Genomic DNA, 17,170 nt, shown 5'->3' with positions numbered 1-17,170 from the left:
CAGTTCTGTGACTTTTCATATACATTACCTCCATAGGCTTGCTAGCAACGTATTGATCTCCTTAAATTATTACAGCCTGATCCAAACTACTTGCACTCGCCAGAAGTATTTCCTACTCTTTCAACAGCTACATTTAAAATTGACTTAGACTATTTTAAAGGTGAAACTGAAGTTGGCAGTAAATGAGAACACTTCCAAAACAGTGATTTGTGCAGAAGGGAAAGGTTATTCCCAGTTGCACCTGCGAGCACTTAAAGAGACAAATTTGCTCATAATAAGTAGATGCTATATGTAAGAAAACCTCAAATCCAAACCAAACCAGCTGTCAGAACTATATTACATGCTCCATATTAGTGGTAACTGTTTTGGCTTTGAAAGTAGTCAATGATTTAGTCAGATTTTTTTTTCACTGTATTTCCACTGAATGGAAGATGTGTGTCATTCAGAAACTCTAAACCAATCTGTGCACTGTTGCAAATTAGTGTAGGTATAAGATTGAACTAGTTAACTCCTGAGATCCTGGTCTACAATGAAAACCCTACAGACCACTCAGTGCCTTTTAAAACAGTGGCTGTTTATTGTCTGATATATTGCTATATGTTTGTGTCATTGAATATACATGTGGTGTATGTGGTCTTTTGTGGTAAAAATGTATACGTGAACTGCTGCAGCGTACTTTGAGACGACTGTCCTCGACTATTTTAACTTCTTTCTTACTGCTATGCTGATCGACTTGCATGGGATGCTATGTGAACTAAGTAAGCTGCTTCTTGTTTCACTCTTTAAATGAAGATGTGTTTGCACAAGTAGTGCATTGATTTGCTTTCTGAATATGCTCTTTGATCTGTACTCCATTCTAACAACAGTAGAGAAAAACTTTTATTTACTTTAGATAAAAGTTACTTATTTTCTTTTCTACCAAAATGACTTTTACGCTTACAGAAATTAATTCTTGCATTTTGCCACATATAGACCTGCAGTCTTTCATTAGGTAACTAAATGTTGCTGTGCATTTGAGTTGAGAGAGCTGTGCTTAGGAGTCTGTGGCTTCATATCGATTTTAAGAAAAATATGTATGCTGTATTACTCAAAAGATTGTACTCACATATCCTAATTAATCATTTATCAAAAGTAATGGTAGATAACTTCTCTGGTGTATCCACACTGTAAGTAAGATACTTCTATAAATCAGTTCTAGAGATCTGCAAGTTATTTTAAAAAACCTATATGTTAAATTCTCCATATCTACAAATGCACATACTGCATGCAAATAATGTTATTTCTGTTTAAATATACAATGTGGCTGAAATTCTTCCTGTGCAGGAAACTTGATCAAGACTGATGAATCTTACAGCATCCTGAGAGCATAAGCAGTCTTAAGCTGTGTGTAGGACACGCATTGGGTGTCTGCGAAGGATGAATGTCACCCCTCTAGTGTTAACTATCAAACCTGAATATGTATTTCCTATTGAGACAGCTCTCTGGTTCAATAAGGAGTTTCACCAGTATCGGAGCTTCAGGGAAAAAACTCATCCCTGCTCTGAGAGAAAGAAGTAAATTGTACTCTGGAATTCTCTCCACCTCCTTCCTATACTGTATCTGTTTCTAAAAGTATATTTAATGTAAACTCTCTGCATGCACCATATGAAAAAGAAAATGCCAGTGACGCAGAATCTAACTTGAGGTGGAAAGCCTAACCCCTTACCAGCAGTGGAATGCTTAGTAATATGGTCCTCTATCTCCCCTCACTCCTAGTAAGCTTTGTAGTAATAAAGAGAAGCTCTTCAGGATGTACACCCCTCGGAAACATAGGTATCCAGCATCCTGCCTATTCACATGATGTTTGAGAATGCCAACTAACATCAGGTGCATGATTCATTTACTTCCCCTCCTTAGTGCTTTGAAATTCCTTACTTCTCCAAAGGAGGTGTCTTTATTTATTTATTTTTACATGCTTGTAATTCCCTTGTTGCTTGTTGCCTGCAATGACATTAATAAAATGGCAATAATACCAGCTCTTTGAAACACATCTGGTCAGACGATTGCCGTGCACAGCACGCTGACATTTGCTGAAGCCTGGTTCCCCTTCTCTGCCTGAGCCTTGAACTTTCGGAATGCGTTACCCTGCAGAGATCTAAAACTGGGGTTGAATATTTGGGTACAGACATTTCCCCAGGTCCAAGAGGATTTTTATAACCATGGCAGTTGAGTTCTTCATCTAATAATTAGTGAAGAATTTTAAGCTATACAAGCTAGGCAATACCAAGTCAAAATATGCAACTGTTGTTGAGAAGAATCCCCTTGGACGCAGCCTGTGGAAGCTCTCCCTGCATCCTGTGCTGGAAGGTAGAGGAATGCATGTGAAATCAACCATCTGCTTCAGCTGAATTCTGTGGAAATTGTGTCTTTTACCAAAAATGGTAATTCTTAGATGGATGGATCTTACGAGAAGAAATCCTTGCTTTATAACTCATGCTTATTGCAATTTTTTTCTTACTTTTTAAAAATAACTTAAAAGACAATAGAAGTACAATCTGATAATAGAAAATGGAGATTCAAAAAATCGTTTCTCTTCAACTGGAAACTGTTTTGAAAAAGGAAAAAGTACACAAGCCCCCAGAACTACTTTTTTGTTTGTTTGTTTGACGATCGAACTTCATGGTCTTGAAATTGACATTATGTCCTTGAAATTCTTGTTATTCCTCATTGAAGGTATGAGGTATAAGACTACATTTCTTGGGTTTGTGGTCCTATCATGAGCCTGGTGGAGAAGTCTTGAGTGTTTGAACTTCAAGTCTCACTGTACTATCCCTTGCATTTGCATTTATTCAAATTATCTTCATTTCAGTGAAGGCATCTGTAAGTTTGGTGAGAATCAACGTCTGTATTTATTGGAAGCTAACTGCCAAAAATGGGCATGTACGTTTGCTTGCTGCTTGCCTTGGGTGATATTTTTTGATGGTTTTAGCTTCTGTCTCGACTCGAAATCCAAAGCATTCTCTCTTACCCTCAGACCCTCCAGTTACTTTTGATTCACTCCAATTTCTTCCCATTCCCATTTCAATTAACCAGCTCGCTACAAAAAGCTGGGAAACAAGTTGTAAATTGTGGGCAGCAGCAAGCAGTAGTGCTGCAGGTCTGAGGCTGAAGCAGAGCAGAAGATAAACTTGACCAGAAATGCAGGAAGGTAGAAAGGGAAATAGGGGAGGGGAGGAAAAGAGATGCTCAGATAACCAAAAATTATAGTAAGATAGTCCATGGAAGACAGACAGAGCTGTGAGTACAGGAGAGAAAAGCAAAGCTTCGTAGGCATTTACCAATTGCAACAAGATCTTAGTAATTCCAGGCATTCGGTCCCCCGGAGAAGGGTTCGTTCCCTCTGCAGTGAAGCTACAGTGACCTCTAGTGTCCGTAAACACCTATTCCTTCATAAATCGCAGGTGGAAAAGTCAGAATTTAAAAAGGAAGAAGTTAAGAACTAGAAAGCCCTTTGCTATCCCAGTGAAGTGAATGGCTCATGCTTGTACTGACAGGAGGAATGAGTGGTAAGATCCAACAACTGATCTTCCATTTCCAGAAGGCAAACAAACAGAGAAAAGTCACTCGCTTTTTTCCCATCAAACCTTAGTACAAGAAATGATGGACAGACACATGTCTGAAGAAATGCAGAGACAGCTGGAGGCAGCAGTGGTTCTCTCAGGTCCTTGTCATTTAGGTCTGATTCAGAAACTTGTGTAATTTCATTTTCCTGATTCTTTCCCATGTTCTTTGCCTTTTGGACCAAAATTCAACTTAAAGCTTGGGAGTACTTACATTTCCAATGGCCATTATTGGGTTACATTAATTCAAGAGGTTTTCCTTGGATATTATATAAAAAGAGAGGATAAAAGAGGAGAGAGGAAAATAAAATGGGCTACATCCTGCAAGAGGTAAAGGATTTTTAGCACAGTGCTAATCCAACTGGCATTAAATCAGAGTAAAAGGTGCTAAAGGCTTCAGTGGCTACTGACTCAAGCGTAGAATGCCCAAAGATGCTTGAAAGGGCACAAAATTATCTCCATTCTGGTGTATCTCTAACACTAGTTATTCCTTCATGCTGTGTTATTTATCACATATAGAAGAGCCCCATGAAAATATTGGTCAACAACCTTCCTCTCCCAGGCATGAATTCTCCATTGCTGCAAGTCATACAATTCATGCCTGCACTGAGCAGGACCCAGTGACTTCTGGAACGTTTCCCACCAGTCTCAAAATAGGAACAGGGATCCATGAAGCAAAGAACTGGTATGACCAATGTCTGGAGAAACTCTCAAGATGCAAGATGGAGTTTCCAAACCATGCTTCCCTCAGGGGCTGCGTTTCTCGTCACAAAGCAGCATCCTCCACATGGACCCTTGGCATGCCACTACATTGTCATTGCTACAAAGCAGATTTTTTTTTATTTTCAAGTATGAGGTCTGCATTTTAAATTAATATTTTCATTCTCAGTGTTGCACTTTTGAAAAATGTCTGTAGTACAGATGAAGTGTCTACTGTTCCTTTCACCATTGCCTCATTGCTTTGATTTGGAGAACTAAAGATATTCAGGTTAAGTAGACATTGTGTACCATTCAGCTTTTATAACTGAAAACACCATGTGTACAAATCATTTAAAAGCAGCCATACTTTCATTAGTACAAATTAATTGACAGAACAACATGCATGCTTTTTCCTTTGTGTTTTTTTTTTATTTTCACTTTTATTTTGGAGTTAATGGGATTATAAAAAATATGGTCTATACTGATCAGTTTTATGGCTGTTTTACCAATTTTCCCTTCATTTTAATTAGTGCATCAGGGAGAGAGCTGTCCAGAAACGTTTTTACTCAAAGATATGTAAACCAAAAAAAAAATCTGATTTCATGCTTCAATATTAAATACATTTTGAGCTGTAAGAGGAGTTAAAAAAAAAAAAAAAAGCACAAGGGACACATGCCTAGGAATAATATCCATAATAAAAAGTCCATTTTGATTCTGTTGCTCATAGTATTCTGTTGCTGTATAGTATGACAATGCAATAATGTGGTTAATAAATATTTTACAGCTTATATTTTCATTAAGTTGTACAATGCAAAAGATTCCTGAGCTGAAATGTAATTCAGTCTTGAAATCTAGTTTGTATTGAAAATTAAATTTTAGAAGTCACTTTTCTTTCAAATAGTAGGATCTGTGGGTCTTTTGTATTGCATATGCAACAGGACACAGTACTGCGTGTCTGGATAACAATTTGCAATGGAAACAGATGACATTTCCAGTACCATGATGTGTTTATTTCAACAACTGCTTACTTTGGGCAAGGGAATAAGGGGATTATATTCAGAAATTATAGTAAAGGTATTCTTTCAAGTGATTCAACATGCCATATAGAAATACATTTATCTAATAATCTTTCTATTGATGTGCTCACATTTGGCATTCTTGAAAATTATCTCATTATAAGCTTCCCAGCATGTGCTTTGCCTGCTACAAACTGCATCCTTTCTGCTCTCAGTGATGTGTGTACTCCGAATGAAATGCTATGCTATGCTGTGCATGGACAAAGATACCTGATTATCACAACATTTCACAACTACAGAATTTTATAACTACTTTCCATTTCATATAATTCTGTATTAACACTGTATTTTCAGAGCGTTAGTAGTAGGCTAGATAGCTAAGAACCACAGTCCACATCAGCATTGGTTGATTAGCTGCAGAGTTCATTTCTGTTGAAAACATCTTATGGACATGCTGAAGTTAAATGCAAAGGCTTTGGGAGAACTAGAAAGTGTCTTCATTTCAAATACAATTGTAATTTGGAGATAGACAGCCTTTGCTATATGTGTTTTAAAAGCACCCCAAAGCCTGTGCCAGAGCAGTAGTACGGCAAGACCCAGCAACCTGCTCTAGAGGAAGGTGTGCTCCCCCCCGCATGGCAGGGGCATTAGAACTGAATGATCTTTAAGGTCCCTTCCAATCCAAACCATTCTATGATTCTATGAACACCATATCATGAGCAGCTACTGTATTGCTCCCATCATCTCTCCTGTTGCAAGAACAGGACTACTAATCAAGATGACCATTCCCTTGTACAGGTGATTGAACTTAACCTTGTAGCTAAAACAATATTTCCAAATTTTATCAGACTTCCTTTCTGTTTCCCCTTTAAGCCTTCTGCTACAGGAAGAGACAAACAAAGGCAAATATGTTAAATGTTGAAAAAGAACAAACAGATAGTCATGGCGATCACAGGATGTTCATTAGATATGTTTGAACATGAACAAAGGTAATCTAAGCACTAGGAAGTAGATAATCTACATATCCACAGGAGGGAAAAAAACAGCTTAGAATTGGCCAGCTGTAAAACCACAAGTCCACCGCTGAGCCAGGCCAGCAGTCACAGTCATGAGTTTGTCTGGGCTCCTGTACCTGTCTTAAAGTGCCTGTCCAATATCACCTGCAGGCAGTCTGCTCACACCTTAATTCCCTGCAATGACTTTAGTGAGCGCATATTGTATCATTACACTTCCATTAATCAGTCATCACACTGTTTCTTGGCTGTTTTGTTAATTTGGTTTTGTCTTGTCCAAGTGCCGTAACTAGGAATTCTGGATATGGGAGATGACTAACAAAGCACATGAAATGTTGGAAGTGCCATGTCTTGAAAGAGCATGAATATACTAACAGCATTTTTGCCTGCTTAAAAAAAAAAACAAACAAAACACAACTAAACAATACTACATGGCATGCAGTAATAGAATACATTTTGTTCTTATTTATTTGAAGAGATGGCCAGAAATGCACTGAGCCTGCCTAAGATGGAAATAAGCCTATTTAAAATTTAAGGAATAGAAATAAAAGATCTTGGGTGAAACTTGTTAATTTTAATTTCATTTATAAGGTTATTCTGCGCTGTAAGATAGACTGCCATTGAAAATGCTTCTATCAAAAAACAATTAGATCAAATCAGTTTTGTTCCCAAATGAAATAGATTCAATCACAAGTGTGTAAGAAACAGATTTGCACTATTAAGAATTTTTAGAAATTATTTTTGATTATCATGCAATAGAAAAAAGAAATGGAGTGAAGGAACCATGAAATAAAATGCATTTCTCTCCTTCACAGTCAAAAGCTAAGTTTTAAGGAGCGGGTCCGGATGGCCAGCCCACGAGGTCAGAGTATAAAGAACAGGCAGTCTTCAGTTGGAGATCGCCGGTCACCAAGTGCTGACATTGCCACTGAGGGCAGCCCAACCAAAGTCCAGAAGAGCTGGAGCTTCAATGATCGAACACGCTTCAGGCCCTCACTGCGGCTGAAGAGCTCACAGCCCAAACCCGTGGTTGACGGTAGGAGTTTTTCACGCCCCATTTGCCGTTGCGCACTGCTCCCAGCCTGCTGACGCTCTTGCACACCTGCACTGTGAACATGACACATTTCTGTAAAGCAGAAGGAATTTCTGTCTGGGGTCAGAGACACATAGCCTTCTTCAAAGACCACGCCAATGGGATTATTCACTCTTGTGTCAGTGGTGCATAGGGAGCAACGGGTGGAAAAGAGGGTCGCTACTGAAAATTGCAGGTGGACTAAAAGCATCCCATGGATTTGGGTGCAGCAGCTCTGCACCTCTCGCATCGCTGGGCGCAGCCGCTCTCCAAAGCTGCTGCCTCTGCACCAGGGCCAGCACTGCAATGGCTGTGCCTGTGCCAGCAGAGAGCACCCCTTTTACAGCAGTGCCTCCCTCAGGCAGGGGAGCTTGCTGAGGAGCTGGAAAGTGCCCTTTTACCTACACCAGGGTTACGGTTGTCAGCCACCAAGAGACATACAACTGGGTGCTTTAAGTTTTATGGGGACGTATCCGGTTTGGTAAGGCAGGTGTCTTCAGCAAGTACAACAAGCATTATTGCATTTATGTATTGCTTTCTAAAGGGTATTTTAAATGTAGGAAGGACTCCTACCTGTGAAGAAGTGGATCTCTGTGAAAATGGCTTGCTGAGAGTGTAGCAGGCAAGAACATAGTCTTTCCTGCCCACTGCCTCCCATGCTGCCCCTCTCTGCTCTTCTCTAGCTAAGGTTCGTTCTCTGATTAAACTAGCCAGTGCTCAGGCAAACATCCTGTGACAGGCAGGAGTCACGCATTCCAGGTGAGCCTGACCCCTGTAAGGGACAGGTCCTGCACTGAAAGGTGCACTCACACATCTCTGGAGGTACTGCTGCCCCAGTGACTTTGGTTTCTCCATTCACATTTTTCCCAACTTACAAGTGATTTGTTCTTTCTTGTGAGGCCCCCAGGTAGAAAATAAGGGAAACAAACTGATCAGTTATAACAGGAGGCAGTGACCCTGACTGTTTGGGAAAGGTACAACTTAAATAATTTGATCCAAGTAAAGAGATGTAACTTTAAACAGTTTCTACTATGGCAGTCATCCGTGATACATCCAACAACTGTGGTAAAACTAATTAGGCAGAAGTGCAATTTTGGTATCTGCTTCCTTTTAAAGAACACATATTGTTACAGACCTGTACTTTGCAAAATACCCATTGAACTGAAATGCCCCATCCTTCAGCTGAGGACATCCTACACCACACATCTCTTCAGGAAAAGCCTGGGTAAATAAACATTTCCTGGAGGACAAACAAGACAAACCAACAGTGTTTGCTAAGGTCGTTCAGGCTAGCCCTCCCCTGCAGAGACCTGTCAGATGCACAGATCCTGACATTGGCTGGGTTACAGTGAGCTACTGGGGTGTACCTGCCCCTAGGCTGCTGTCCAGATTGCTCACCACTCCTCACTCCATTCTGTGGCACAGGCCCTGGCTCATGTCCCACAGCAGCTGCAGCACAGGGGCTGTGCGATGCTGGCCTGGGTCTCAAACTGACGTGGAGTAGGGACACGGCCACTTGCTCCACAGGGGGAAGTGAGAAATGGTCTAGGTATCAGAGTGGGGTCAAAACACCCTGTCTAAACTTAGGCTTCCTATGTAATCACTTACATAGCACAAGTATCTCCGCAAAACCACGTCAGAAGTGATTTCATAGGTTAAGCCCCTGTAACTCACAGTGTGCCTGGAAGTGACCCAAGAAGAGAGTAATTTGTTGAACACACTCCCTGGATATCAGCAGCTCACTTCTGCTCCAGCCCTGCAGCCCACACCTCACTCAAGCATCTGTTTAGTTTTTCATCAGCCCGTTTCTCACAGAAACATTTTCTCAGCTTGTCCTCTGTTTTGGCCTGCACATACTGTCATTAATAGCAGTGATCTGCACGAGATCATGTTCCCTTTTATTGTCTCCCTTTCATGGAAAAGAGGGCATAAATGGCACCTTGGGTATATCTGTAGATCAAAGATAATAACAACAACAGAGCCATCATTGCTGTGTGCAAACCCTGAAAAATCTTCCCGCTCCTCAGGGCAAGCACAGCCTGTTTCCTGGTCAGCAGTTTCCAGCTACTCTTCCACCCTTATGAACTGGGGCCAACAGATACGACCAATTTCTCATCCGTGGCAGAAGGAACAGCTTCCATTGTCTCTAGCTTTTAGGCAAATGCCAAGTTTCCACTCTGGGACCTGATCCAGATACTTCTAGGAGTGGTATCATCAGAGAGATGTCCACTGTGCTCACTGCTGAGAGGCAGCTCCCTGCTGCCTTACCCATCTGCTGCTGGAAAAGTTAGGCACTACCATCCTTGATTTCTCTTGCGTGTGTGTGTGTTACCAATTTCATAGTTTGATATTCCTTCTGCATTTGACAGCTTAATGAAAAGGATCTGGAGATGATGTGTTTAGTTTAGAACATCTTGCACTTTTTAGTGGATGGAAATACAGTATTTGCAGCATTTTATTAATATCTCTGTTTTCAGGTCCTCCAGTTTCCTCCTTGAGGAATTCTCTGGCCAAAACATTAATTATTTTGGTGGGCTGATCTTCAAGCCAAACTAGAAACCACCCCTTTCTGGATCACAGTATCACAGTATGCTAGAGATTGGAAGGGACCTCAAAGGATCATCTAGTCCAATCCCCCTGCCGGAGCAGGAACACCTAGATAAGGTTACACAGGAATGCGTCCAGGCGAGTTTTGAATGTCTCCAGGGAAGGAGACTCCACAACCTCCCTGGGCAGCCTGTTCCAGTGTTCCGTCACCCTCACTGAGAAAAAGTTTCTTCTCAAGTTTAAGTGGAACCTCATGTGTTCCAGTTTGTACCCATTACCCCTTGTCCTGTCATTGTTTGCCACTGAGTAGAGCCTGGCTCCATCCTCGTGACACTCCCCCTTTATATATTTATATACACTAATAAGGTCACTCCTCAGTCTCCTCTTCTCCAAACTATAGAGACCCAGCTCCCTCAGTCTTTCCTCATAAGGGAGATGCTCCACTCCCTTAATCATCTTAGTTGCCCTGCGCTGGACTCTCTCCAGCAGGTCCCTGTCCTTCTTGAACTGAGGGGCCCAGAACTGGACACAATGAAAGTGTCCAGAAGTGTCTGGACAAAAAAACATACCCTTGAACAATCGGTCCTTCTGGCAATTCTTATGTCTCTGTAGCATGTTTGTGGGGAAAAGAGATTGCACTTGAAATAGACGTTTTGGATAGTGGCGATGTAGTCCTGGGTACCCAGTCCAGTGTCAAGACTTTATATCAGTGATCTCATGAAAAAATATTGAACTCTCACTCTGAACTTCTCCTTCCAAAAGAGAAGATGCTCAGATACTTGCTTGATTTTTATTTCACTGTATGGGATTTGGGGTTGTAAATGATCTTCTTTACCACAGGCAGAGAAGGAACTCTGCTGTGAGTTCCTCCTCCGTGAGGTGCACCGGACTGCATGCAAAAATAAAGCAAAGAAGCAAACATAGAAGTAGAGGGCTCAGAAAGGAAGAGAAACTGTTAGCGCCCAAGGATGATCTAAGGCACACGGTCAACACAGCAAGTTTGTGGGGCTGACTGAGTTCTGGTAAAGGACATGGTTGGAATCTGGGCCAAAACCATCAGAAAAAGACTGCTGGGAAAACTAAACATTAGCAATTAGAAACTGGCCTGTAAAGGGAGATTTCTAGTCCAGACAGAAGCTTATGGAGGCAGCTTAGAGGCAAACATGATTGAAAATGTAGTAGCCTTCCTCTTAGGCTACCCAGTAACAAAAGCTTACTAACACTACCCTGCTGCATATTAAAACCCTAAAAGGAGAGCTTCTTGGCTGCTAGCAAAACACTTAAGCTGGCCACAGGTATCTCCCAGAAGGATTTTGGCACAGCAGCCTTAGAACAATATGACCAAAACTGTTCCACAAATGGCTTTATTTATGGGTAGCAACAGTCCTCTGAAACTGCCTATAAACCATTTATTGATGTTGCCAAAGTGAGCCTGGCAACAGCAATAATTATTTAAGCTATATATGTGCACTTGTAAAATGGAATCCAAACCTGAGAGAGCTTTGATGGCTAGAGAGGTCTTTGGTGGTATGGCTGCAGATGCTCTCCAGAGCACTTAACAACAGTGCAGGGGAGTGAAATTGAGAACCAGGCTTATATAATTTGATTTTAAATATGTGTCCAATCTCTGGTGACATATGGCTCACAACTGCCAAAACTCTTGTTGAAGAAGGGACACTGCACAGATTACAAAGGTGCCAGGATGCTTTATTTCCAATCCTTGTTATCAGTCTAAAGGGGAATTATCAGGACCAAGCAGATCAAAGGGAAATCTTCACCAACCAAGAACAGTAAACAGTGAATCTTAAGAAAGCACACAAGGATACAAGAATTGTATAGGCTCATGCAAGAGCCTGCCCCAAAGGGGTGCCACATCACACAGGTGAAGACGCTGCCTGACTTCAGAGTGGCACGCAGCCACCCCCATACCTGTACACAAAGTCAGCCAGGAGCCACTTGTGTCCCCAAAGCCTCCTCATACAGTACAGCTTGTGTCCCTGCACCAAAACCAGGGAAACTGCAGCCAAACTACCCATGAGGAACTGTGTTCAGCATGTGAGAATATCCACTGGCAGGGGTCAAACCCATGCCAGAGTCTGTGCAAGCAATTAAATAGTATAGGTGATCTCATGCCATTGCTTTAAGGCACTGTGCCCATGCCTCACTGTATTTAGTGTAGATCCAGCCACAGAGACTCACCTCACAAAATCTCTCTTTTTCACACAATGACATTCCTGCCCTGGTATTTTTTTGCTTGCCTTTTCTGAGGAACAGAACCTTTTCTGCTTAAATCATGCTCCAGTCTTGCACCATGACAGCTGAAATCTTGAACTTATGTTGTGGATACAGTTCTCAGTGAGGGGCAGAAATGCCCTATTATACTTGTTTTCTACCATCCCACGCTTCTAAGCCTCTTCATGAGTTATTTTATTGTGCCTTTACTGTAACCTAGAGACAAAGTGCAGCTTTTTGAATCAAAAATGTTCAGCACTAGAGATATTACCAGCATATTCCATTTTATTAATTAAAAAGAACTCTCTAAGGAAGTATTTGATTTCTTGCACCATCCCTGAATATGATATGCTCACATGACCTCTAGCCTTTCATTTCCTACAGAGTACTTGCACGGGATCCTCAGGGTAGAGTATATTATAAGAGCCATGGAAAGAATGCAATAGTGCATTTCAGCCCCCATGTCCTCAGTTACTACCATGTAATTTATGTATTGCAAAAATGACATGTTTTCCTTTCAGTAACACAAATATCTTGACCTTGTGTAAGTTTCATTGATGTGGCAAAGGTCCTGAGTTTTCTTGCTGTAACGTCGTGGTTAGCTTAAAGTTACTGATTCAAATAAAACTGCAGAGTGTCAGAACAGAGCTGCTCAATTTGTACAAACCCCACATGATGGGACTAAATAACATTTTATTAACTATATATCGATTTGTGTTATGCAGCAGATTTATTTTCTTGTGATTGTTTAACTTGATGATAGAGCTCTCATTTATTACCCTTATCACTGTAATTAATCAGGAAGATCTGACATTCTGATCTAAGCTCCAAAGAAATTTGTTCGGTTTTTGTAACCAAATACAGGCCAGTGGTTTTGAGGCATTATTTTAGTTTATCCCAACCCAGGTCCTGGACATATGAGTCTGCAATTTGGACTCTCTCTTTATGATATGTCTTGAGGAACTTGCTGTGCACTGTTGCTCGCTGGACCAAATGCTTACTCAGTGGTCAGAGGGGAATGATTAGCAAGCTCAGCAATTTGAGGGACAGCAGCAGACCACACAACACAGAAGTATGATTTGCATGCATTTCAGATAAAATAACAGAGATACATATCTAAGAAGCCACTCAAATCATACATTTAGAGTAACCTAGAATTTTTCTTTCTTAGTCTTCTCATATGGCCATCTAAACTTGTCGGCTAATGTGCCATTAATTATAAGATCAGCTGTTTTAACTGCACAATTATTGTGCATATAATGAATTGTTTTTAGAAAGTCTCTTGGACCTTTGTATCATCCCTCAAAAGGAAAAGGACTCCTTTTTAATTAAGCAGTGGAAGCTGTTCTGTGAAATACTGCCAGTGCTGAAAATTTTTGAGAAGTTAAATAATAACTGAAGGTAATTGAGAGCTGTTAGTAAGGAATGCTAGAATTTCATATATTTGGAACTTGCCTGCATTATATGATAGCTGATATAAATTAGGTTTCTGACCTTAAAAGTTGTACTTACAAACAAAAGAGACGAGATAATTATACCCAGAATATGTAAGAAGCTTCCCACCAATCCTGTCTTCCATTTTGGCTAGATCTGAGATTTTTAGAAATGCTTTCACATATAAAATGTTGTTAGAGATATTCTTTGTGATATTCGGCTTCATATTGTACTGAAGCTCCTGAATTCAGTTCTCTTCCCCACCCAGAAAGTTCTGCCATTTTTAGAGAAAAGGCAAGGGAGAAAGGACAGGGAGAAAGGAAAGGGCTATGGAGAGAGCACTGCTGCACTCCTCACACGTACTGCTTGCGGGGTGGAGGCCCAGGTCAGGCAGAAGAGAAAGGGAGCTCCTTCGAGCTCATGCAGAAGTGCTCTTTCCGGGAGGCACCAGTTCCATTCCTTTCCTGAGAAATTGCTTTACGGCATGGAAATGGCAACCATTTCTAAAAAGCTCTCTGTAAATAATGTTTTCAAATATTATCATCCTTATTTCTTCTTTCGTAATTTTGGCACTTGAATACTCTTGTGCAGTAACAGGGATATTTGTGTCATTCTGTAGACAAATATTAAGCATATAACAAGAACAGCATGTCATGGAAGTTTACTTGTTCCACCTCCTTCCTTCTTTCATGATTAGAAGAAAACGACTTCTTTGTTTGTTGGGTTTTGAGCATTTTTTAGGGATAAGGAAACAAATACACTCTCTTGGGCCCACTTTCTCTGGCCTTTGCTCTGAAAAGCATGTAAACATAAGCTGTCGCCTTTCCCTTTTTGAGGGAGCTTTGGGCTTTCTTATCATGAAGTATGTGATTAAGTTCCATCCCAATTAGTGTTGCCTTTTACAGCTGATTTTTTCTATTGAGCTTAGCAAGCAGTCACAGTAAAAAGGTTTATGGAACTCTTTACTGAAAGAGAGTCAGCTTGTTGATGTTTTAAAGCAAAGGAAAATTTGAAAGAAAAACACTTCTAGGGGGAGTGAAGGGAATCTGTATTCATGGTTCAATAAATAGGAAAATAATGAGAGCTTGTGAAGAGGTGAGAAGTTTCATGAAACAAATTTAAACAAAGGTATTGGGCTGAGACACATTTTATTTTGATAAAGGGAAATTGCATGAATTGTATGAACATAAACTATGAAGATTTTTGTACCTAGAGTATTTTTGAGGGGAAAAATGTAACAGATTTTGTGAAAAAATCTGTGCATTGTGACATTTGTGGAAATGCTGTAAGATATGTACATGATATCTCATTTGTTTAGAGAATGTAGGCTAAATCCCTGACTCCTCACAGCAAATGCTCAGGGTGAAGGAAGGTATTTCAATGGCAGTGTAAAGTTGAGTGAAATGCACCTATCTTTTAGGCGTCCTAGGCATTACCTAGAGCAGCATAACAGAGGCTCTACATTGCCTGCAGAAGGGGCTGAAAGAACAGAATAATGAGAGTCTTAAGCTGCCAGGATTGCTTGTTGAACAGGAGGGGTCACCTGAGCCTAGTAGCCATTTCAGAGTAAGGCAGTTTGGAGTCTAAAGCAGCTGTCTGGGCACCCCTCCTGCAGCAGGCCTATGTAGCAACACCTCCTACAGTCACAACCTGTCCTCCAAACGGTTGGAATTTATGTCTACTTTTACTTGCCCAGAAGTTAGATGCACTGAATTCTTCACTCATTTTCTTTCTGACCACTCATGCACCAGACGACTTTGGAGATGAGTGTGCCATGCTGGGGTGCCCTGCACTGCTGCCCTGAGCACCAGGAGCAGCTCTGTGCATGGATGAAGCTGCCAGAGGGGGTGGAGAACGTGCTGTGGACCTGCATGATGAATTGCTTGGACTTCAGTTCCCAAGCTGAACTCTGGATTTTGAATGACGGCTATAAACTATGACTTGATATAACTCAGCACCTGTGAAAATTAGGTCACCGTCCATTTTTCACGTTGAGTCATGCATTACAGTGAAAATCAGACTTTTTTTCCAAATATTTCTTTTACCAAGTTGACACAACACTGTGCTGTAACATGAATAATTGAGAGTTATATGCAGTTTATCATCTTCAGGCACCTTTTTAGGTTTTGCCATGGCTGAAAGGTGGGTACTCAGCCTCAGCAGAATAATTTAGATCACCCACATGAAAAGCCCTAGCTACTTCCTGTACAATCAAACTAAGATCAAAGTGCTTCCAAAGGCTACCAAAAATCAAGTTAAAGGGTCTATGCTGGGATCACTGATCACTGTGTTAGGGGCACTTCCATAGAGCTGTTTATGGTGTCAGCACATGCACTTACTAATGCTGGATAGTCGTAGCTAGCATATGGCAGTTCCCAGAAAACAAATTAAAAAGTACAAAAACTTTTTGATTCTGTTTAAACAGACACATAATTACTTGAGTGTTACTGACATTGAAAGCGTGGAGCGATGAGGGTGATCAGAGCAGTGTCACAATTTTCCCATTGCCAAAACATGTTATTAAACAACAGAAAACACTTCAAAGAAAGGACGTGTGATGTTTACAGAAATAATAAATCAAGCCTTCTGCGTAACTTTTGTGCAGAGCAATATGAAATGCAGCTAAAAACTTGTAAGTTTTTTGTCGATGACATAAAATGTTTCAGAAAGGAGTAACATTTTTGCCCATTTATTTGTGGTGATCATAAATGACTGGAGTTTGCATGAAGAATGCATTAATGCTGTGACAAACTAGGAAATACTAAGACAATTGTAATGACTTGTGCATGCCTCTCATCTATTTCTTGGTAATTGCTGATTTGCTGTGTGATTAATCAAAGACTTCTTCAGGAAGAAAGAGAAAGAAATTAAAAAGTGGCAATAACAAGACTGAAGCCCAAAGTAAATAATGTCAAAGATTGTAAGACAGTGGCGGATGCCTCATCAGTTGTGAAATAAACATTTTCCAGATTGACATTTAGGATCAAAACACATCCTGAATCATAAAGATGTCGGTATTAGAAAAGGGTAATTGTGTCTGGATTCTGAGACTGGCTCACACCCCTTTTCATGGAGACTTGCAACGGTATGTCTAAATTTGTATTAAGAGACATGCCATAGTTGAGACGTGATTCATGAGCTGACCCAGCAACAGACTTGAAAGGCCTGTTTAGCTGCTGGTAGAGGCTCCTGGAGAGAAGGAAAGACCAGTGCTAACCATAGGAAGGCTTGGCAGAGCAGCCAGGTTCATGCAGAGCAGCTGCTACCTAAGGTATCTTGTGGTGTCATGGACAAAGGGTACGGGAATTATGAGGAAGATATGTGCAAGCCTCGGCATAAGCTGCCACCAGAGGATCTACCTGCCCTGCTAATGATGTGGAAGGCTCTCTCTGGGAACAGGCAGCAGCTTGGACTGAGGCTTGTCAGAGGCTGTAACTTAGCCTCTTATGGGAATTTGCAGGGATTTTAACAGCTGGAGCTCCAAAGTGGCCAAACTGACCCCAGCACAGCTCTGACCTCAAGGATGAACTCAAGAGGGCCAGAAGCGATACAAGTACA

At 40.9% G+C, this 17,170-nt stretch overlaps 1 protein-coding gene across 4 annotated transcripts in view; it reads left to right on the top strand.

Annotated features, from left to right (window-relative positions):
• Nucleotides 1-17,170, top strand: part of KCNQ5 (potassium voltage-gated channel subfamily Q member 5) — a 267,229-nt gene that overhangs the window by 236,028 nt on the left and 14,031 nt on the right. For 2 of the 4 annotated variants that reach the window (XM_057418801.1, XM_057418800.1), the window contains one exon: nt 7,143-7,363. In XM_057418801.1, coding sequence (XP_057274784.1) covers nt 7,143-7,363 — 221 coding nt within the window. Of the gene's footprint in view, nt 1-1,755; nt 1,813-7,142; nt 7,364-16,157; nt 16,167-17,170 lie in introns of all 4 variants that reach the window. The other 2 variants (XM_057418802.1, XM_057418799.1) reach the window with 2 other exon arrangements.

This window comes from Pezoporus wallicus, unplaced genomic scaffold (genome assembly GCF_028554395.1).
Source record: "Pezoporus wallicus isolate ANWC-B61680 ecotype Strahan unplaced genomic scaffold, APGP_CSIRO_Pwel_v1 contig_4901, whole genome shotgun sequence".
Classification (NCBI taxonomy): domain Eukaryota; kingdom Metazoa; phylum Chordata; class Aves; order Psittaciformes; family Psittacidae; genus Pezoporus; species Pezoporus wallicus.
The sequence above is the reverse complement of the archived record's forward strand: the minus strand, read 5'-3'. Positions and strand labels throughout refer to the sequence as shown.